At 44.6% G+C, this 22,901-nt stretch overlaps 1 protein-coding gene across 2 annotated transcripts in view; it reads left to right on the top strand.

Annotated features, from left to right (window-relative positions):
- The window catches only part of TMEM98 (transmembrane protein 98), a 101,526-nt gene that overhangs the window by 13,930 nt on the left and 64,695 nt on the right, over positions 1 to 22,901 (top strand). The window contains exons 1-2 of one of the 2 annotated variants that reach the window (XM_030221140.1): positions 6,290 to 6,461; positions 21,103 to 21,306. In XM_030221140.1, coding sequence (XP_030077000.1) covers positions 21,176 to 21,306 — 131 coding nt within the window. In that variant the 5' untranslated portion in view covers positions 6,290 to 6,461; positions 21,103 to 21,175. Of the gene's footprint in view, positions 1 to 6,289; positions 6,462 to 21,102; positions 21,307 to 22,901 lie in introns of those variants that run through there. The other variant, XM_030221141.1, reaches the window with a different exon arrangement.

Here is a 22,901-nt window from a genome sequence, read left to right as displayed (position 1 = left end):
AGGGGGCATGCGATTAAACTACAGTGTAGTAAATTTAAAACAAATCAGAGAAAAGTTTTCTTCACCCAACGTATAATTAAACTCTGGAATTCGTTGCCGGAGAAAGTGGTGAAGGCGGTTAGCTTAGCAGGGTTTAAAAAGGGGTTAGACGATTTCCTAAAGGACAAGTCCATAAACCGCTGCTAAATGGACTTGGGAAAATCCACAATTCCGGGAATAACATGTATAGAATGTTTGTACGTTAGGAAGCTTGCCAGGTGCCCTTGGCCTGGATTGGCTGCTGTCATGGACAGGATGCTGGGCTCGGTGGACCCTTGGTCTTTTCCCAGTATGGCATTACTTATGTACTTATGTACTAAGACAGTTACAGGTGAGGGAAGTAATGGGTGAGAAGGGAGGAAGGGACAAGGGGAGGGCAATTGTGGCTAGGAGCTAAAAGCAGCAGTGAAAAGGTGGGTTTTCAGCATAGATTTGAAAACAGGTAGAGATGGAGCTAGACGTATAGGTCCAGGTAATCTATTCCAGGCATAAGGTGCCGCGAGAGAAAAAGAGCAAAGCCTGGAGTTAGAAGTGGAGGAGAAGGAGGACGACAAGAGAGATTTGTCAAGTGAGCGGAGTTCACGGGGAGGAATGTAGGGAGAGATGAGAGTGGAGAGGTAATGGGGGGGCTGCAGAGTGGATGCATTTAAAGGTCAGTACGAGAAGTTTAAACTGAATGTGGAAGTGGACAGGGAGCCAGAGAAGTGACTTGAGGAGTGGGCTAGTATGGGTATAACGATTCTAGCAGAAAACAAGTCGTGCCGCAGAATTTTGGACAGATTGGAGAGGAGAGAGATGGCTGAGCGGAAGACCAGTGAGAAGTAAATTGCAATAGTCCAAGCGAGAGGCGACAAGGATGTGGATAAGAGTTCTGGCAGCGTATTCAGAAAGGAAGGGGCGAATTTTGCTAATGTTGTAGATAAAGAAGCGACAGGTTTTGGCGATCTGTTGAATATGGGCAGAGAAGGAGAGAGAGGAATCAAAGATGACTCCAAGGTTACGAGCCGAGGAGACAGGGAGGATGTGAGTGCCATTAACAGAGATAAAGGGGGAAGAGGGGTGGTGGGTTTAGGGGGAAAAATGAGGTTCAGTTTTGGTCATGTTGAGCTTTAGATGGCGTTGAGACATCCAAGCAGCAATGTCAGACAAGCAGGCTCTTCACCCTTTAACCCTCTCCCTCAACCAACCTACCCAGGTCTCTTTCTCCTCTTTTCCTGAGATCACCGAGGATGAAACTTCCCGCCTTCTTTCCTCCTCGAAATGCACCACCTGTTCCTCTGATCCCATCCCCACCAACCTACTCAACACCATCTCCCATACTGTCACCCCCGCCATCTGTCGCATCCTCAACCTCTCTCTCTCCACTGCAACTGTCCCCGACACCTTCAAGCACGCCGTTGTCACACCTCTCCTCAAAAAACCTTCACTTGACCCTACCTGCCCCTCCAACTACCGCCCCCATCTCTCTTTACCCTTCCTTTCCAAAATACTTGAGCGCGCCGTTCACAGCCGCTGCCTTGATTTTCTCTCCTCTCATGCCATCCTCGATCCACTTCAATCCGGTTTTCGCCCTCTGCACTCAACAGAAACAGCACTCTCTAAAGTTTGCAATGACCTGCTCCTGGCCAAATCCAGAGGTCACTACTCCATCCTCATCCTCCTCGATCTTTCCGCCGCGTTTGACACCGTCAACCATGATTTACTTCTTGCCACGCTGTCCTCTTTTGGGTTCCAAGGCCCTGTCCTCTCCTGGTTCTCCTCTTATCTCTCCCACCGCACCTTCAGGGTACACTCCCATGGATCTTCCTCCACTCCCATCCCACTATCTGTTGGAGTTCCCCAGGGATCTGTCCTTGGTCCCCTTCTCTTCTCAATCTACACCTCTTCCCTGGGCTCGCTGATCTCGTCTCATGGTTTTCAGTATCATCTTTATGCTGATGACACCCAGCTATACCTCTCCACACCTGACATCACCGCGGAGACCCAGGCCAAGGTATCGGCCTGTTTATCCGACATTGCGGCATGGATGTCCAACCGCCACCTGAAGCTGAACATGTCCAAGACCGAGCTCCTCGTCTTTCCTCCTAAACCCACTTCTCCTCTTCCTCCACTCTCTATCTCTGTTGATAACACCCTCATCCTCCCCGTCCCATCTGCCCGCAACCTCGGAGTCATCTTCGACTCCTCCCTCTCCTTCTCTGCACATATCCAACAGACTGCCAAGTCCTGTCGCTTCTTCCTCCTCAACATCAGCAAAATTCGCCCTTTCCTCTCTGAGCACACCACCAGAACTCTCGTCCACGCTCTCAATACCTCTCGCCTTGATTACTGCAACTTACTCCTCACCGGCCTCCCACTCAGCCACCTATCCCCCTTCAATCAGTTCAGAACGCTGCAGCACGTCTTATATTCCGCCAAAACCGATATACTCATATCACCCCTCTCCTCAAATCACTTCATTGGCTTCCGATCAGATACCGCATACAATTCAAGCTCCTCCTCCTTACCTACAAATGCACTCAGTCTGCGGCTCCTCACTACCTCTCCACCCTCATCTCCCCCTATGTTCCCGCCCGTAACCTCTGCTCACAGGACAAAGCCCTTCTCTCAGTACCCTTCTCCACCACTGCCAACTCCAGGCTCCGCTCATTCTGCCTTGCCTCACCCTATGCCTGGAACAATCTTCCTTTACCCATACGCCATGCCCCCTCCCTACCCATCTTCAAATCGCTGCTTAAAACTCATCTCTTCAATGCTGCCTTCGGCGCCTAACCGCTCGAGATATATAGAATGCCCCAACCTATCCACCCTATCAGATTAACTGTTCACTCGTCCTCTAGATTGTTCACTTGTCTTTAGATTGTTCTCTTGTCTTTTAGATTGTATGCTCTTTGAGCAGGGACTGTCCTTCTATGTTTAAATTGTACAGCGCTGCGTAACCCTAGTAGCGCTTTAGAAATGCTATTTAGTAGTAGGCTGAGATTTTGTCCTGGATTGAGGTTGAGATTTCAGGGGTGGAGATGTAGATCTGAGAGTCATCAGCGTAAAGATGGTACTGGAAGCCATGGGATGAAATCAGGGTACCAAGGGAAGAGGTATAGATGGAGAAGAGGAGGGGTCCAAGGACAGAACCCTGAGGCGCACACCAATAGAAAGCGGGATGGAAGTTGAAGAGGATCCACCAGAGTGAACACTGAAAGAATGAAGCGAGAGGTAAGAGGAGAACCAGGAGAGAACAGGGCCATGGAATCCAAGCGAGGACAGCGTATCCAGAAGTATAGTGTGGTCAACAGTGTCGAAAGCAGCAGATAGGTCAAGAAGGATAAGGATAGAATAGAGACCTCTGGATTTAGCCAGTAGCAGGTCATTAGAGACTTTGGTAAGTGCAGTTTCAGTAGAGTGAAGAGGGCGAAAACCAGATTGGAGTGGGTCAAGAATAGGTTGCGAAGAAAGAAAGTCAAGACAACGGCGGTGAACAACGTTCCAGTAATTTGGAGAGGAAAGGGAGATGGGGCGATAGTTGGAGGGACAGGTAGGGTCAAGTGAGGAGTTTTTTTAAGGAGTGGAGTGACCACAGCATGTTTGAAGGCCATAGGAACAGTTGCAGTGGAGAGTGAAAGATTAAGGATGTGACAGATGACTGGGATAATAGTAGGAGAGATAGTGTTAAGTAGATAAGTGGGGATGGGATCAGAGGAACAGGTAGTAGATTTAGAGGAGGAAAGAAGAAGGGCAGTTTCATCAATAGACGCTTCAGAGAAGGAGGAAAAAGAAGGAGAGGAAGGAGAGTAGGGGGTGAGGACTAAGGGAGAGAGAGGTGGGGAGGGTTTGGATGAAAATTCAAGGTTTATCTTACGGATTTTATCATGGAAGTGCTCAGCTAGGGTCTGAGGAGAAAGAGATGGGGGAATTGGAGGCGGAGGTACCTTGAGAAGAGAGTTCAGTGTGGCGAAGAGGAGTCGAGGGTTGGAGCCACGGGAATTTGTTAATTGGGTGAAGTAATCCTGTTTGGGAAGTGCAAGGGCAGACTGGAAGGAGTTAAGCATGAATTTGAAATGAATGAAGTCGGCAAGGGTGCGGGATGTAAGCCAACAGCGTTCAGCAGAGCGGGCACAGGAACGAAAGTAGCGGATTTTAGAGGTTAGCCAAGGCTGGGGTTTGGTACACCTAGTAGGACGGGGCATGGGAGGGGCAAGAGTGTCCAGTGCAGAGGAGAGAATACTATCATAGGAGGAAACAGCTTCATTGACAGACTTAGATAGAGTGGCGGTAGAGAAAAGGTTAGAGACATAAGAGGATAGAGTAAGAGGGTCAATAGCCTGAAGATTTCTAGATGTGGGGATTGAGATTGGGTGGGATCGGGGAGGAGGGTGCTTAAGTGTGAAGGTTAATAGGTGATGATCAGAAAGGGGGATATCTGAGGAACAGAAGCTGGAGGGAATGCAGTTAGAGGAGAGGATAAGGTCGAGACAGTGACTATTTTGGTGAGTGGGTGCAGAGGAACACAACTGAAGATTGAATGAGGATGCTAAGGCAAGGAATTGGGAAGTAGAAGAATCAGAGGAATTATCAACGTGGATGTTGAAGTCACCAAGAATGAGGGACGGAGATGAAGGTTCAAGAAAAACAGAGAGCCAGGCATCGAAGTCAGTGAGGAAAGAAGAAAGGGACTTATCGGGGGATCGGTAAATGACTGCAACTTGGAGTGGCAGCAGGTTGAATAAGCGGATGGAATGGACTTCAAAGGATGAGAAGGAGTGAGACTGAGATATGAGAAGGGGCTGAAATCTGCAAGAGGGTGAAAGTAGAAACCCGACGCTGCCTCCGCAGCCAACTGGGCGAGAAGTGTGGGAAAAGAGGTAGCCTCCATGCAGGGGTGTGCTGGTAAATTTTTAACAACGGGCTCTCTCTCCGGGCATAGCCGGCTCTGAAATTTACCTTTGCCGAGCCCCACCAGCCAATAAATGGACTGCCACCATTCTCTGCTGCTTGTTTCTGGCTCTGAGCAGCATGATGGAACCTTCTTGCGCTTGCATGAAAAGTCTTAGCCTGATGCTCAGAGTCAGAAACAAGGAGCAGGGAGCAGCAGCAGTCTATTTACTTGGCTGGTGGGGCCAGCATCACTGCCAGCAAAGTAAAAGTGAATTCAGTTGGGGGCCCAAGCCCACATTTTGGGAGTCAGTTGTTAAAGTAGCCATGGGGAGGCCTACTTTAACAACCGGCTCCCAAAATTCTTAAAAACTTAACAAACGGCTCTCGCAAGCCCGTGAGAGCCCGCTCCAGCACACCACTGCCTCCATGGCATAGGGCAGCGACTGAGGCAGAGTCGTCAGGTGGGAGCCAGGTTTCAGTTAGGGCGAGGAGTTGGAGAGAACAGGAGATGAAGAGGTCATGGGTAAAGGAGAGTTTGTTGCAGACAGATCGGGCATTCCATAGGGCGCACGAGAAGGGGAGGGAAGAGGGGGAGAGGAGGGAAATGGAAATGAGGTTGGAGACATTCCGGAGTGGTCTGTATAGATAAGATGAGGATTGGTGTGGGGGACCTGGATTGGGATTGATGTCCCCTGCGGATAGTAGGAGAAGGTGTAAGAGAATACGAAGAAGGGTAGGGGAGGTAGGGCGACGAAGGCGACGATTACAATATGTTTCACCATGAAGTGAAATGGAATATCATGACTGGTTGATTATGGGGGATGGGCAGAGTAGTAATAATTTGCTGTTTTAATTTCACTTCCTTATTTTAGTTGGTTTTATTCAATTTATAATGTGTATGTGAAATCATGGTTGTATGGTATTTTTGCTATACTTGGTTCTGTACATCTGACAGATGAAAGGTGGAGAAAACAGATCAATACATTAAAATTAAATTAATCCCTATTAAGAACCACTGGCCCCCAGCACAGTTCAGTTTAAAAGAATGCAAGGCTGCATGAATCTGATCCACCCCACCTGTGGGACTGACAGATCTCCTGTGTTCCTGCCCTGCCAGGGCTTTCTTTCAGAATGGTGCCAGCCAAACTTGAGGCCAGTGTCATTTTTTTTAAATAACCATAGTCTTTGCAAGTGATATTGGACTAGTCCAAATTTTGCATTTTTATATCTGTAATCCTTCCATTGGAAAGCACTACAAGAACCATAATACACCAGAAGGGGTGTGTTAAAAAACTAAACCCAGCCCAAAGCCAGGTCATTTGGGAGCTGTGCAGGGAAATATTGCACTGCTGAAACGTCTTCTGTGCCTATCACCCTTCTGCCAGTGTTTGCTCTCTCTCTGGACTGAATTAGTCATGGGGTTAAAGACCGAGCTGTCCCTGAGATGTTTGCGCAGGGCTCCCGGTGAGGCCTATGCGGAAGTAATGCCTGGTGTATGAAGCTCCATGTAAATACGTGATCGGCACTGCAGGGAAGGGTCCGAGTTCCCGGTAAGTCTCTGGGCACTGCACTCCTACAGGTGCCCAATTGCAGTGATATACAGCAGGAATGTTACACAGATGACAAGAGGCACAGAATATGAAATCTCCAGGAGCAATGAGAATGTTTCCCTATTTGCACTTTCTCAGTGCCTGTATTTACTTTTTTTTTTTCTGAGCTACTCTGTGGTAACTCCATTGATCTTACCAGCAGCTCAGTCTATTTTATGTAGATCTAGCTTTTGCCTTTCCTGCATTGCTCAAGGAAAGTTACATTCAGGTACAATACATATTTTCCTATACCCAGAAGGCTGACAGTCTATAAGGATGTATTGGTCCTGAGAAAGAGAAGGGTGAAGTGATTTGTTTAAGGCAACACGGAGCCTCTGTGGGATTTGAACCCTGGATTTTCTGCTGCTCTAAGTTGACTCTTTATGCTCGATTGTGGGAAGTGAAAAGGACTTGTGGAGTTCCTGAACAACCAGAGTTTGGAGGACTCCCTGTTCAGGGGACATGGCAGGTACAGGTAATGTGACAGCCTACAGAGCTATATGACACAGGATTTTTTGGGGGAGGGGGGGAGGGAATTCTATAAATCTATAAATGGTGTTCAAAAAACACTATTTTATAAAGGGTTTATAAAATAACGTTTAGCGCCGACTACCACACTAACTGTAGGCAGCAGCCTGACGCCTACTAAAACCTGGTGCTCAAGTTGTGTGCCGAGACAATATTCTGTAACTACATGCACCACTTTTCAGAATGCCCCTGATGTGCCCATGGCCACACTAGTACAGTTAGGCGCCATGTCTTATAAATAGAGCGCAGATCTGCACACAGATCCTAAGTGGTGCCAATGAATGCCAATAATAGGTTGTCAGCACTCAATTATTGATAGTTAAGAGCTCATTAATTAACTTGTGTGTGTGAACCTTGGGCACCATATATAGCATCCGAGAGTTAATGTTTTCATCCAATGGATTATTCCTTGGAAACTAGTTTGGCCAGGAGAAAAGGCCATTCTGCCCTCCCCCTTTTCCATAAGAACATAAGAATAGCCATACTGGGTCAGACCAATGGTCCATTTACCCAGTATCCTGTTTCCAACAGTGGCCAATCCAGGTTGCAAGTACCTGGCAGAAACCCAAATAGTAGCAACATTCCATGTAGAACCTCAAATCAGAATCCCAATCAATAACAAGATTCCAGAATCCCAAAGAGTAGCAACATTCCATGCTACCAATCCCAGGGCAAACAGTGGCATCCCTATGTCTATCTCCTCCAGGAACTTGTATAGTCTTTTTTAAAGCTGGACACACTAACTGCTATTACTACATCCTCCAGCAAAGAGTTTCAGAGCTTAACTATTTGTTGAGTGAAAAAATAGTTCCTCCTATTTATTTAAAAAGTTTTTCCATCTAACTTCCTTGAGTGCCCCCTAGTCTTTGTACTTTTGGAACGAGTAAAAAAAAAAATCGAATCACTTCTTCTCGTTCTGTACCACTCAGGATTTTGTAGACCTGATTCTAGAGAATTGTCTAAAAGCTGTTTTTATAACTGAAATTTGGTTGAAGGATAATGAAGACCCTGCAAAAGTGTTTCTGTGCCCTAAATGCCACATAAAGGCAGGCGGGGGAGAGTTGCAGATATTATTAAAGAAGATATCAGGAGAGTGTAATAGTTGTTCTTCCGTTAAATATTCAAGGACTATTTTTATACTTCTTGAATCACATTATACACAAAATCAGACAACATGTGCGTTTGTTTGCCACCTGTACTCAAACGTCCCTGTCTGAGACTTGGCAGCAACTACTCATTTTGAAACTAACCAAATGAGACAACCAGTTAAAACGACAATTAACTCTCAAAAATTAACCTGAAAACTCATAAAGCTGTGGATGAGTGAAAAAAGGTAAAGCCTGTCTTATGGAGCTCAGTTTTTAGGTTCAAGCTCTTGGTGATGGGAAACCCAGGAGATTGTAAATCTGTTTTAAAACAAAACGTTCTCTAATGGTTTCCACATAGATCTGTATTGAGAGGCTTGTGCAAGCCACTGCGCTGTGGCTCTTCCATTTCCTTCAACTAAAATACTTCAGATCTCCAATGCTCCATTGAAGGAGGGGTTTGATCTTTCCACCTGAATGCTATAACCAATCTCACTGTAAGCAAAAGCTAGCTGGCCAGGTCTCTGTCACTCGGGCAAATTCCAGTGCTGTCTCCCAGGAAGCCTAATAACACGGTCTCCTCCTTGAACGGTAATAAAGTACCTGTAATATCCTGCACTTTGGCATGCACTGGTGTTACATAACTTTGAACCATTATCTTATACAATGGAGCTCATTTTTAAAGAGAAAAACATCTAAAAAGTGGCATAAAGCAGCATTTGGACGTTTTTATCATAAAAATGTTCAACTCAGTATTTTAGAAAAAGAATGGAAAACAAAAGTGAGGACGTTATAATGCCATTGTATTGGTCGATGATGCGACCACACCTCGAATGTTGTTTTCAATTCTGGTTGCTGCATCTCAAAAAAGATGTGGAGGGGCATTTTCGAAACGGAGGTCCATGTTTCGATTTGGATGTCCTCGCAAAATGTCCCGATCCAGGGGCGGGGAAACCTGTATTTTCAAAACAAGATGGATGTCCATCTTTCATTTCGATAATACAGTCAGGGACGTCCAAATCCTGAAATTTGGTTGTCCCTAGAGATGGTCGTCCCTAGACATGGACGTTTCTGATTTTCGTCCATTTCAGAAATGACCAAATGCAATCCATTTGGTCATGGGAGGAGCCAGCATTTGTAGTGCACTGGTCCCCCTGACATGCCTGGACATCAACCAGGCACCCCAGGGGGCACTGCAGTGGACTTCATAAATTGCTCCCAGGTACATAGCTCCCTTTGTGTGATGAGCCCCCCAACCCCCCCTAAAACCCACAACTGTACACCACTACCATAGCCCTTACGGGTGAAGGGGGGCACCTAGATGTGGGTGCAGTGGGTTTGTGGTGGGTTTTGGAGGGCTCGCTGTTTCCTCCACAAACGTAACAGGTAGGGGGGGTATAGGTCTGGGTTTGTCTGCCTGAAGTGCACTGTACCCACTAAAATTGCTCCAGGGACCTGCATACTGCTGTCATGGACCTGAGTATGACATCTGAAGCTGGCAATCAGTATTTTGAAAGATATTTTTTGAGGGTGGGAGGGGGTTAGTGACCACTGGGGGAGTGAGGGGAGGTCATCCCCGATTCTCTCCGGTGGTCATCTGGTCATTTCAGGCACCTTTTTGTGCCTTAGTCGTAAGAAAAGCACAACCAGATAAAGTCAACCAAGTGTTCGTCAGGCACGTCCTTGTTTCTTTTGATTATGGGTCAAGGACGTCCAAGTGTTAGGCATGCCCAAGTCCCGCCTTTGCTATGCCTCCAACACGCCCCCTTGAACTTTTGCCATCCCTGCGACGAAAAGCAGTTGAGGAAGTCCAAAATCGGCTTTTGATTATATCGATTTGGACAACCCTGGGAGAAGGAGGTCCTTCTTCCGATTTACGTCGAAAGATGGGCATCCTTCTCTTTCGAAAACTAGCCCAATAGTGGAATTAGAAAAAGTACAGAGAAGGGCGACGAAAATGATAAAGGGGATGGGACGACTTCCCTATGAGGAAAGGCTGAAGCGTCTAGGTCTTTTCAGCTTGGAGAAGAGACGGATGAGGAGAGATTGATAGAGGTCTATAAAATAATGAGTGGAGTGGAACGGGTAGACATGAATCGTTTGTTTACTCTTTAGAAAAATAATAGGACTAGAGGGCATGCGATGAAGCTACAAAGTAGTAAATTTAATACGAATCAGTGAAAAATGTCTTCACAGCGTGTAATTAAACTCTGGAATTCGTTGTCAGAGAATGTGGTAAAGGCAGCTAGCTTAGCGGGGTTTAAAAAGGGTCTGGACGGCTTCCTAAAGGAACAGTCCATAGACCATTATTAAATTGACTTGGGAAAATCCACTGCCTATTTCTGGGATAAGCAGCATAAAATGTATTGAGCTTTCTGTGAAATTGCCAGGTATTTGTGACCTGGATTGGCCACTGTTGGAAATAGGATACTGGGCTTGATGGACCTTTGGTCTGTCCCAGTGTGGGACTTATGTACATATGTTTTAGACATGTTTCTATGTGTTCATCTCCAGTGTGTTCAAATCTTAAGGGGGCATGTTAAGGGTGGGATTTGGGCATTCCTAAGAGTTGGACATTTTTCAGCCAAAATAGAACAAAGCAAAAAAATCTTCCAGGACTAAAACTAAGATGTTTTGAGCTAGAACCATTTTTATAATGAATAAGGCACAAAAAGGTGCCCTAAATGACCAGATGACCTCCCCTTACTCCTCCAATGGTCACTGAACCCCTCCCACCCCCCAAAAATGTGATTAAAATATTACTTGCCACCCTCAGATGTTATACTCAGGTCCATTAGAGCAGCATGCAAGTCCTTAGAGTAGTTGTGGGTAGACCCAGGCCCATACCTCCCCCTACCTGTTATACTTGTGGTGGAAACTATGAGCCCTCCAAAACTCACCAAAAACCCACTGAACCCACATATAGGTGCCCCCTTCACCCATAAGGGCTATTGTAGTGGTGATCAGTTGTGGGTAGTGGGTTTTGGAGGGCTCAACCAACAAGATAAGGGGTAACAGTGAGATATGTACTAGGAGCATTTATATGACGTCCACTGCAGTGTCCCCTTGGGGGCCCCACTGCTCTCCTGGAATATCTGGGGGACCAATGTACTAAAAATTCTGGCTCCTCCTACATCCCAATAGCTTGATTTACCTCATTTTTCACTTGGGACTTTTTTTTCAAAAATGGTTCCTCCCCCCAAAAAAACCCATACAAAGCACAAAACCTCGTTCGAAACAGTATTTTTGAAAAAAAAAGATAGACGTTTTCCTTTTTTCAAAAATAGCCTTCTTTCCTACTTGGATTTTGGATGGTTTGGAGGAGATTTTTTTTTTGTTACATTTGTACCCCGCACTTTCCCACTCATGGCAGGCTCAATGCGGTTACATATTGTATACAGGTACTTATTTGTACCTGGGGCAATGGAGGGTTAAGTGACTTGGCCAGAGTCACTATATGACTCCTAAAAAAATTCAGTGCTGACCAAGTGTATTCTGTAATCAGCACCTAGATTTAGGCAGTGATTATAGAATATGCTTACTTGATATTTAAGTGCCTAAATCTGTGCACATCCATTTACACCAACTAAAACATGGCATAAATCCCGGTGCGTAGATTTAGGCGTACTAGGCCATATAGGCAGGAGGGGCATAATCGAACAGGGCGCCCAAGATTTCATGAGGGCGTCCTCGCAGGACGGCTCTGTAAAGGGGCGGGGCAACCCGTATTATCGAAACAAGATGGGCGTCCATCTTTCGTTTCGATAATATGGTCGGGGACGCCCAAATCATGAAATTTAGGTCAACCTTAGAGATGATCGTCCTTAGAGATTGCTGTCCCCGGTTTTCGGCGATAATGGAAAGGACGCCCATCTCAAAAACGACCAAATCCAAGCCATTTGGTCATGGGAGGAGCCAGCATTCATAGTGCACTGGTCCCCCTGACATGCCAGTACACCAACCGGGCACCCTAGGGGGCACTGCAGTGGACTTCAGAAAAAGGTCCCAGGTGCATAGCTCCCTTATCTTGGGAGCTGAGCCCCCAAAACCCACTCCCCACAACTGTACACCACTACCATAGCCCTTAGGGATGAAGAGGGGCACCTAGATGTGGGTACAGTGGGTTTCTGGTGGGTTTTGGAGGGCTCACATTTACCACCACAAGTGTAATAGGTAAGGGGGGATGGGCCTGGGTCCGCCTGCCTGAAGTACACTGCACCCACTACAACTGCTCCAGGGACCTGCATACTGCTGCGATGGACCCGAGTATGGCATTTGAGGCTGGCAAAAAAGTCTTTTTAAAGATTTTTCTTGAGGGTGGGAGGGGGTTAGTGACCACTGGAGAAGTAAGGGGAGGTGATCCCCGATTTTCCTTCGGTGGTTATCTGGTCAGTTTGGGCACCTTTTTGAGGCTTGGTCGTGAAAACAAATGGACCAAGTAAAATCGCCCAAGTGTTCGTCAGGGACGCCCTTTTTTCCATTATTAGCCAAGGACGCCCATCTCCTAAGCACACCCCAGTCCCGCCTTCGCTACACTGCTGACATACACCTGTGAACTTTGGTCGTCCCTGCGATGGAAAGCAGTTGAGGGCGCCCAAAATCGGTTTTGATTATGCTGATTTGGGCAACTTTGCGAGAAGGATGCCCGTCTCCCGATTTGTGTCGGAAGATGGGCGCCCTTCTCTTTCGAAAATTCACCTGATAGGCACCTAAATTTTGGAATGCCCATGAAACACCCATTTCCTTGCCCATAACCACACCCCTTTTTGCCTGCACACATTAGAAGTTCAGCGCACATCATTACAGAATACACTTTTGAGTTGTGAACCTGAATTGTAATCAGTGCCAATTAGTGCTCATTATTGCTTGTTGAGTGCTGATATCAGCGCTCATTAGCTTGTTAAGCCAATTAAGTTATGCAAAGTGTTATAGAATCTGTGCCAATTTCAGCGCCTAAATATAAGCACACTAGAATCTGGGAGTTTATGCAAAATGTCCAAAGTCGGTCCTAGACGCCATATTGAAAATGCCCCTCTATTTATCTAACTGTGATAAACAAATACCTTTGGCAAACTCTCCCAAATTAGCTGCCACTTCTTTTTTTGTCTCTTTAAACCCAGTTTCTGATTCCCACTGTTGTACGTATGTAAGTTTATGTACCCGCCGCCTTATTTTCTGGTCTACTGATAATTTATACATTGTGGCCAAAGTCCCCTGCCTGCCCTGCCAGTTATACATATATGCTTCTAGAGTGGTTAACTCTCTAAAGGGTCCTTTTACTAAGCTGCGGGGGGGAAAAGGGCACTGCAGTAGTGGTGGGGGTATTTTTCCGCATGCCAAGGCCCTTTTTACTGCAGCCGGTAAAATGCCCAAAAGAATGGTCATACAGTAACACTGAAGTTGCGGTAAGTGCTCCCAAGGTAACTGGGTCATACGTGGTGATGGCTGATTACTGCCAGGTTAGCATCATGCTAGGGAAAATAAATTTCCCGGAGTACCGGAAATGGCACATGCTCCAGCTGGACGTACCGCCGGCCACTGCGTTGGGTCAGTGGTAGCTTGATTTTAGCTTGGAGTAAGCCTGCGTTGGCCTTGCTGCGGGTTTGTAAAAGACCCCCTAAGATGATCCTGTTTTCTGGAAAGTAAATAGTGTTGCACTTGAAATATAGAGTAAACTTTTGACGGAGACTGGCAATAATTCTCTTTTTCAGTTCTAGTTAGAAATTCTCCATTTCTAATAAAATCTCTGATCTTAACTAACTTATATTTTTCCATCCAATTAAATCTGGTCTTGTCTTCCCTTGATCCAAATTATTGTCATACAATATCCCACAGATTCTATATAGCGCAACCTAAGTTATACGTGCAAATTTGTTCGTATTCTGGAATTGTGCATGCAACAAGCCAATCAACTCTGAAAATTGCCAATTAACAAGCAATTATTGACACTAAGAGGCTCATTTTCAAAGCACTTAGCCTCCCAAAGTTCCATAGAAACCTATGGAACTTAGCCTCCCAAACTGCTTTGAAAATATGCCTCTAATTGGCTTTAATTACAATTTACATGCACAACTGCCTAAGCGTATTCTGTGAAGTGATGCATGTAAATTCTAAGGCGCGTAGCTGAAAAGGGGTGTAGCCATGGGCATGGAATGGGCAGGTCATGACCATTTTTAAAATCTCTGGGCTTTGTTGTAGAATACACCCGGCCCAGGTCTAATTTAGGTGCTGGCATTTTGGTATAACTGCGACTAATTTAGTTGTGTGGTCAGGCGCTTGGCGTATTCTATAAACCGTGCTGAAATTTAGGTATATTCTATAAAGTACACCTAAATAGAATACGCCTAGGCATATTCTTTTTCTGTGCTGATTTTTTAGGCTTGATATATAGAATCTAGCCCTATATGTTTAAGATGAGATTTCCCAGACTCAAGCATTTGTGCTATCCAGAACCAAGTCTTTAAAACTGGTCCCTCTAGCTACTGAGAATGATAGCCCACTGATAAAGAATGTCTTGGGCGGAAAAGGAGAGACGACAGAGCGGGTCTCTTCCCTCCTTTTGTAGCCAATGTTGATAAGTCTTTTCTGTATACCAATAAAGAGCAGTCCTAAGCTGTTCAGTGTACTAATATCGTTGAAAGTCGGGGACCGCTAGACCTTCCCTACCTTTTTATAGCTTTAAGACTCTCAAGGCTACTCGGGGTGGCTTTCTTTTCCATGTAAACCTAACAATTAGGGAATCTAATTGTGAGAAAAAGGAAGTTGGTATTTGGCAGGGTAACATTGATTCTGGTGAGCAGGGAGCGGACAAAAATTCCCGCCTCTAAATCTTTTTGTATAGTCTCTAATATGGATGAGTAATGTAGTGACTATAAGTCTTTCAAATCAGGTCTGACTGATATTGTAAGATACTTAATCTTGTTACGCCATTTAAACGGGAAAGCTGGTCTCAACCTCTCCTCAACTTGCTGGAGCATATTTAATGGTTACACTATAGTTTTATCAATATTGAATTTGTATCCAGAAACTACACTGTACTTTTTGCAGAGTTACAAAATAGCACATAGCGACTGCTCAGGGCTTGTCAAATACAAGAGCGTTATCTGTGTAAAGAGCTAACTTGTGCTTATCTGGTTCAATTTTAAATCCAGAGATACCACTATTTTTCCTTATTGTTTCTGCCTAAGGTTCTAAAAAGATGGCAAACAGAAGGGGGGTGACGACAGAGTTTGCCGTTTACTTATGTACTATGGTGATGTTGGCATGTTGAAAGGATTCAGGGATTTCTTTCCTCTCTATTAGGACAATGTTCATAACTTTCAGCAAGACTCGGTTTATTAGTGACCAGAACTTTTTATAGAATTCTACTGAAAGCCCATCGGGCCCTGCGGCCTTCCCTGATGGAGTACGCTTAATAGCTTCCCAAAATTCTTTGCCTGTAATCAAAGAGTCCAGGAGATCTTTACTTGCTAGGCTTACATTTGTCTTGCAAGATGGCTGTAAATTGTGCTATCGGCACTTTCAAACGCATAAAGCCCCCTTCCCCCGTAATATTCAACAAAACAATCTGCTATCTCCCTCCCTTCCCTGCACAGAACCCGATTCCTGTCCTGCAGTTCCATGATCATATTCTGCGCTATTCTCTTTTTTAATTGGGAGGCCAAAAGCTTATCAATTTTCCCTCTGTGCACATAATTTTTAAGGCCTGTTCTCTTACAAAATACCCTTTACTACTTGCAAATCTGAACTACTGAACTGTCTTCTGATGTTTGTATAGAGTTTAGTAAGCTCTTCTGTGGGGTAGTGTTTACGCAAGTGTAGTAAACTCCTCAGAGATTGTAAGAGCCAAGTCCTCTTTTCTGATGATCTTTTTCTCCCTTGCCCCTATTTCAATGCATTTTTCTTGAAAGATAACTTTCATTGCTTCCCACAACGTCAACACATCTATTTCTTTTGTCTCGTGGATTTGAAAATATTATGTTAATATAATTGTTTAATACCTGTACATATTCATCCTTCTGCAATAAGGCAATATTAAGTGTCCAGGCCCCCATCCCAGTGTGTCTTCCCTTGGTATCATATATACATAAGAATACAGGGGCCCGTTCAGAGAGACAGAATAATATGGAACAAAATGGAGCTCCTCTTGACGTTTCAGCTATATTGCGATCTTCAACACTGAGTCAGTAACTTTGGTAACCACTGTTGCATTAATGCCAGATAAGAACTGGTTATTGAAAATGTTCTTTTAGAACAGAGATGAGACCTTTTTAGGTCTTAAAGTTCAAATGCTTCTAGGGATACTCGGAAAAGATTTAGGCAGTTCCTGTTCATGAAACCAGGAGTACTTCAGGTCAGTGCTCTGCTTTCTTAATGGCGAAACTTATTGTGAGCAACCAAGGAGCTTCTGAAATGATAGTTAGCTCTTCATGAAAGAATATCTGTATATCTGTTAGTGTTTCAGGTATAAGTTGTTTACTTTAAAGTTTTCTTAATACTCCTTCTTTCGTAGCCTTGGATCTGTGGTTGTGGACTTGAGTGCTATTTCTTGGAAATGGATTTAAATAGATCTATGATGTCAGTTTTCTTTCGTATTTCACTTTACTGTATGAGTATATTGCTTGGTTTTAAATTTAAAATTTCAATAAATACATTAAAAAAAGGAATGTAAGGGCATGGTCACAACTTGTTTTCAAACCTATCTCATGGGAGTGAATTGCATTCAGAAGATTACAATCTATCAGAAAGAAGTCTATTCTGGAATATGAAGTGTAACTGGAGGTTTAGCATGTTTAGGTTTAGTGGAGGAGTGGCCTAGTGGTTAGGGTGGTGGACTTTGGTCCTGGGGAACTGAGGAACTGAGTTGGATTCCCACTTCAGGCACAGGCCTTGTGACTCTGGGCAAGTCACTTAACCCTCCATTGCCCCATGTAAGCCGCATTGAGCCTGCCATGAGTGGGAAAACGCAGGGTACAAATGTAACAAAAATAAAATAGATACTATTGGAGATTCTACATGGAATATTGCTACTATTGGAGATTCTACATGGAATGTTGCTACTATTGGAGATTCTACATGGAATGTTGCTATTCCACTAGCAACATTCCATGTAGAAGGCTGCGCAGGCTTCTGTTTCTGTGAGTCTGACGTGCAGGACGTCAGACTCACAGAAGCAGAAGCCTGCGCGGCCACATTGGTGATCTGCAAGGGCCAACTTCTACATGGAATGTTGCTAGTGGAATAGCAACATTCCATGTAGAATCTCAAATGGTAGCAACAGTGGAGGAGTGGCCTAGTGGTTAGGGTGGTGGACTTTGGTCCTGAGGAACTGAGGAACTGAGTTGGATTCCCACTTCAGGCACAGGCCTTGTGACTCTGGGCAAGTCACTTAACCCTCCATTGCCCCATGTAAGCCGCATTGAGCCTGCCATGAGTGGGAAAACGCAGGGTACAAATGTAACAAAAATAAAATAGATACTATTGGAGATTCTACATGGAATGTTGCTACTATTGGAGATTCTACATGGAATGTTGCTATTCCACTAGCAACATTCCATGTAGAAGGCTGCGCAGGCTTCTGTTTCTGTGAGTCTGACGTCCTGCATGTACAAGCAGAAGCCTGCGTGGCCACATTGGTGATCTGCAAGGGCCGACTTCTACATGGAATGTTGGAATAGCAACATTCCATGTAGAATCTCAAATAGTAGCAACAGTGGAGGAGTGGCCTAGTGGTTAGGGTGGTGGACTTTGGTCCTGGGGAACTGAGGAACTGAGTTGGATTCCCACTTCAGGCACAGGCAGCTCCTTGTGACTCTGGGCAAGTCACTTAACCCTCCATTGCCCCATGTAAGCCGCATTGAGCCTGCCATGAGTGGGAAAACGCAGGGTACAAATGTAACAAAAATAAAATAGATACTATTGGAGATTCTACATGGAATGTTGCTACTATTGGACATTCTACATGGAATGTTGCTATTCCACTAGCAACATTCCATGTAGAAGGCTGCGCAGGCTTCTGTTTCTGTGAGTCTGACGTCCTGCACATACGTACGTACGTGCAGGACGTCAGACTCACAGAAGCAGAAGCCTGCGCGGCCACATTGGTGATCTGCAAGGGCCGACTTCTACATGGAATAGCAACATTCCATGTAGACCCAATATGCCAACCTTTTTATGGCTGAGCTGGAAGAGACATTTCTGAATACACACCAGACCAAACCTCTAAAATACTACCGGTACATCGATGACATTTTTATGATTTGGACGGAGGGTGAAGAAACTCTGAAACAATTTTATTCTGCCTTCAATACATACCATCCTACAATCAGATTCAAAATTGACTACTCCCCAGAAAAAGTCAATTTTTTGGACACCACAGTCTCAATCAGTGATGGCTGTATACAAACATCTATATACAAGAAACCCACAGACAGATGCAGCTACCTCCACAACTCCAGCTTCCATCCTTCACATACAAAAAGATCCATCATTTACAGCCAAGCCACAAGATACCACCGTATCTGCTCTGACCCAGGGGACAGAGACAGACACCTTAAAAGCCTGACTGCATCCTTCAAACAGAAAGGCTACAACCCCAAAATAATCTCCAAGAATATTGCCTCCTCCCTCAAAACACCCAGGGAGAATCTGCTACAGTACAAGGAGAAAAAATCCACAGATAGAATCCCTCTTGTAGTGACATACAATCCAGAGCTGGAAAAACTGAGGAAAATCATAAGAGATCTACAACCTATACTCCAGGAGGATGAATTACTGAAAGAGATATTCCCATCCCCACCAGTACTGGCCTTCCGACAACCACCCAACTTAAAACACAAGCTAATCAGAAGTAAACTTCCTTCACAGACTGAAAAGGAACAGAAGGGCACACTTCCCTGTAATTTATCCAGTTGCAAACTATGCCAAAATATTTCACAGGACCCCACAGTCATCCACAAAGGAAAGATATTCAACATAAAGGGATCTTTCACTTGCTCATCTTCCAATGTGGTATATATCATTCAGTGTAAAAAATGTAACGAAGGATGCTATATTGGAGAAACAAGCCAGATGCTTAAGACAAGATTCAATTTACATAGACATCACATGAACAATACTGGTGCCAGCAGGGTTCCCACGACTTGGACAAGTCTGAGAAGAACAACAGCCAATGTAAGTACAATATCTTGTACACAGGAAATCAGTATAGAAAAAAAAATATATACAGGAAAGTAATAGAGAATGAATCAAAGAATATCATAATACAGGTAACATATATAGTAACATAGTAGATGACGGCAGAAAAAGACCTGCACGGTCCATCCAGTCTGCCCAACAAGACAACTCATGTGTGCTACTTTTTGTGTATACCCTACTTTGATTTGTACCTGTGCTCCTCAGGGCACAGACCGTATAAGTCTGCCCAGCACTATCCCCGCCTCCCAACCACCAGCCCCGCCTCCCAACCACCGGCTCTGGCACAGACCGTATAAGTCTGATACGCTGAAACCTTCTGCTCAGTGTGCTGCTGCGGCTAGGAAAGCAAATAGAATGTTGGGTGTTATTAGGAAGGGTATGGAGTCCAGGTGTGCGGATGTTATAATGCCGTTGTATCGCTCCATGGTGCGACCGCACCTGGAGTATTGTGTTCACTACTGGTCTCCGTATCTCAAAAAAGATATAGTAGAATTGGAAAAGGTACAGCGAAGGGCGACGAAAATGATAGTGGGGATGGGACGACTTTCCTATGAAGAGAGGCTGAGAAGGCTAGGGCTTTTCAGCTTGGAGAAGAGACGGCTGAGGGGAGATCTGATAGAAGTGTATAAAATAATGAGTGGAATGGATCGGGTGGATGTGAAGCGACTGTTCACGCTATCCAAAAATAATAGGACTAGAGGGCATGAGTTGAAGCTACAGTGTGGTAAATTTAAAACGAATCGGAGAAAATTTTTCTTCACCCAACGTGTAATTAGACTCTGGAATTCGTTGCCGGAGAACGTGGTACGGGCGGTTAGCTTGACGGAGTTTAAAAAGGGGTTAGATAGATTCCTAAAGGACAAGTCCATAGACCGCTATTAAATGGACTTGGAAAAATTCCGCATTTTTAGGTATAACTTGTCTGGAATGTTTTTACGTTTGGGGAGCGTGCCAGGTGCCCTTGACCTGGATTGGCCACTGTCGGTGACAGGATGCTGGGCTAGATGGACCTTTGGTCTTTCCCAGTATGGCACTACTTATGAACTTATGTACTTATCCCCGCCTCCCACCACCAGTATTACTGCATGGTGAGATCACACCTTGAGTATTGTATGCAATTCTGGTCGGCACATCTCAAAAATGATGATATAGTGGAACTGTAAAAGGTACAGATATGGGCGACCAAAATGATTAAGGGCTCTTCAGTTTGGAGAAGAGGCAGCTGAGGAGAAATGTGATAGAGGTCTATAAAATCCTGACTGGAGTGAAACGGGTAAACATGAATTGAATGTTTACTTATTCAAAAAAATACAAAGACTAGGGGACACTCCATCAAGTTATATAATAACACATTTAAAACAAATAGGAGAAAATATTTTTTGCTATAGCAAGTGGTAAAAGCAGGTAATGTAACTGGGTTTTAAAAAGATTTGGACAAATTCCATAAGCCATTATTAAGGTAGATCTGGGGAAAGCCACTGTTTATCCATGAGGTTAATCACCATTTTTTGGGAATCTGCCATGTTCTTGTAACCTGGTCATTGTTGGAAACAGGATTTCTGGGCTAGACAGACCCTTGGTCTGACCCAATAGGGCAACTCTTATGTTCTTATGTAGGAGAGACATTATAATCAGTGGGAGGAAGCTGGTTGCAGAAAGAACTGGCTCACTATAGAAACCCAGTCTTTGGCTTCTCCTGTTTCTCGCAGATCATGTGTCACTGATATTATTTGGCTATCTATATAGTACTCTTTCCCTTTTATTCTACACTTTTCCCCTCTATTTCATTGCAGATAAGATGTGTTGTTAAAGAAGCCATAGAGCCTCTCAGCTGAAACAGTGCTGGAAGTTCTGGGAATATCTGCCATGGAAACTGTCGTGATTGTGGCCATTGGTGTGCTGGGCACCATCTTCCTGGCTTCCTTTGTGGCACTGGTGGTCGTCTGTCGACAGCGATATTGCAGAACCAAAGACCTTCTGCACCAATTTGGAACAAAGTAAGTAGAAGGGCTGCTCAAGACAAGGGTTGAGATGATGCTGTCCACCTCAGGCACTGGAGGCCGGGGAAGGGAGTCCTCCTCAGAGCTCTGGTCGGACAGGGGAAGGTAGATGGAGGGTACAGTGCATGAGCAGTATATTGGGATGTCTGACATGAAGGAATGTCTGAAGTGGTGGAGCAGGGGTTTTGTGTATGTGTGTCAGGGTAAGCATGAGACACACTCTTGACACCCCCAGCAGTGGTGATGTGCTGCTCCCCAGTCTTGTTTCTTAATTACTTCTATCTAGTAATGCAGTAGCAGAAGTGCTTAAGAGCTTATTATTTCCTCACTTGACCTTACAAGCCTGGGCCAATCTTGTGGCATAATCCACAGAAAAGTACCTGCAAAAATAGCGTATGTAAACTGCTTTGACTGTATCTACAGAAAGGCAATACATTAAGTGTGGAATAAACATAAATACATGAGCTTGCAGCTATTATTATAAAACTTGGCCCTGTGGCAGCAGGAGATAATCTAATCTGATCTTCACATTTATATTCCACACCTCAAATAGATGGAAAATGTTCAAAAAGCAAATGTTATCAGGAGAAGAGAAGTTCAAGAACAAGGAACGATGGCAGTCGGCTTAAAAGGGATAAACTCAGGAGTAACAATTGCAAAGAATTCTTCATAGAATGAACAGTGAATGAACACAGCGGCCGCCAGGTGGCGACAGACAACAGAAGAACAGTAACAGAATTCAAGAAGGCCTAGGATAAAGATCCTTAGCTGCAAGAGAGGGAAGAAAAAGCCAGAGAGATCGAGGGCTCTATGTTACTGAACAAGCAGTAAATTAGGCAGACTAGTGAGCTTACAGACTTTAAATGCTAGTTTTGTACCTGGGGCAATGGAGGGTTAAGTGACTTGTCCAAGTGGGAATCGAACCCAGTTCACCAGGATCAAAGTACATAAGTATTTCCATACTGGGACAGACCGAAGGTCCATCAAGCCCAGCATTCTGTTTCCAACACTGGACAATCCAGGTCACAAGTACCTGGCAAGATCTCAAAACACTACAATATATTTTACCCTGCTTATCCTAGAAATAAGCAGTGGATTTTCCTCAAGTCCATTTAAATAAGGGCTTATGGATTTTTCTTCTAGGAAGCAGTTAGCTTAGCGGTAAGTAGTAGTTCTAGAACGCAAGGGTAAATAGCAGTTTTATTTGAGGTTCCATGGATAACTGAGTGTCAAGGACAACTCCCAATACCTTAGAAGATTTTCTTCTGAATAGATCGTAGGATTCTCAAGCCAGTCTGGTTTTCAAGATATCCACGATGAGTATGCATGAGATACATTTGCACTAAGAAACAAGATGGCAAGCGATCCGCAAAATCCAACGTGGAGACAAACAAAGCAGATCAATCAGTGATATGGTTCAAAACTTTATTTTCAGAGATTCGCGAATCTCTGAAAATAAAGTTTTGAACCATATCACTGATTGATCTGCTTTGTTTGTCTCCACGTGAGATACATTTGCATGCACTGCCTCCCTTGTATGCAAATATATCTCATGTATATTAATTGTGGGTATCCAGAAATTCTGCATGGCT

This window comes from Microcaecilia unicolor, chromosome 12 (genome assembly GCF_901765095.1).
Source record: "Microcaecilia unicolor chromosome 12, aMicUni1.1, whole genome shotgun sequence".
NCBI classification, from domain to species: domain Eukaryota; kingdom Metazoa; phylum Chordata; class Amphibia; order Gymnophiona; family Siphonopidae; genus Microcaecilia; species Microcaecilia unicolor.
The sequence above is the reverse complement of the archived record's forward strand: the minus strand, read 5'-3'. Positions and strand labels throughout refer to the sequence as shown.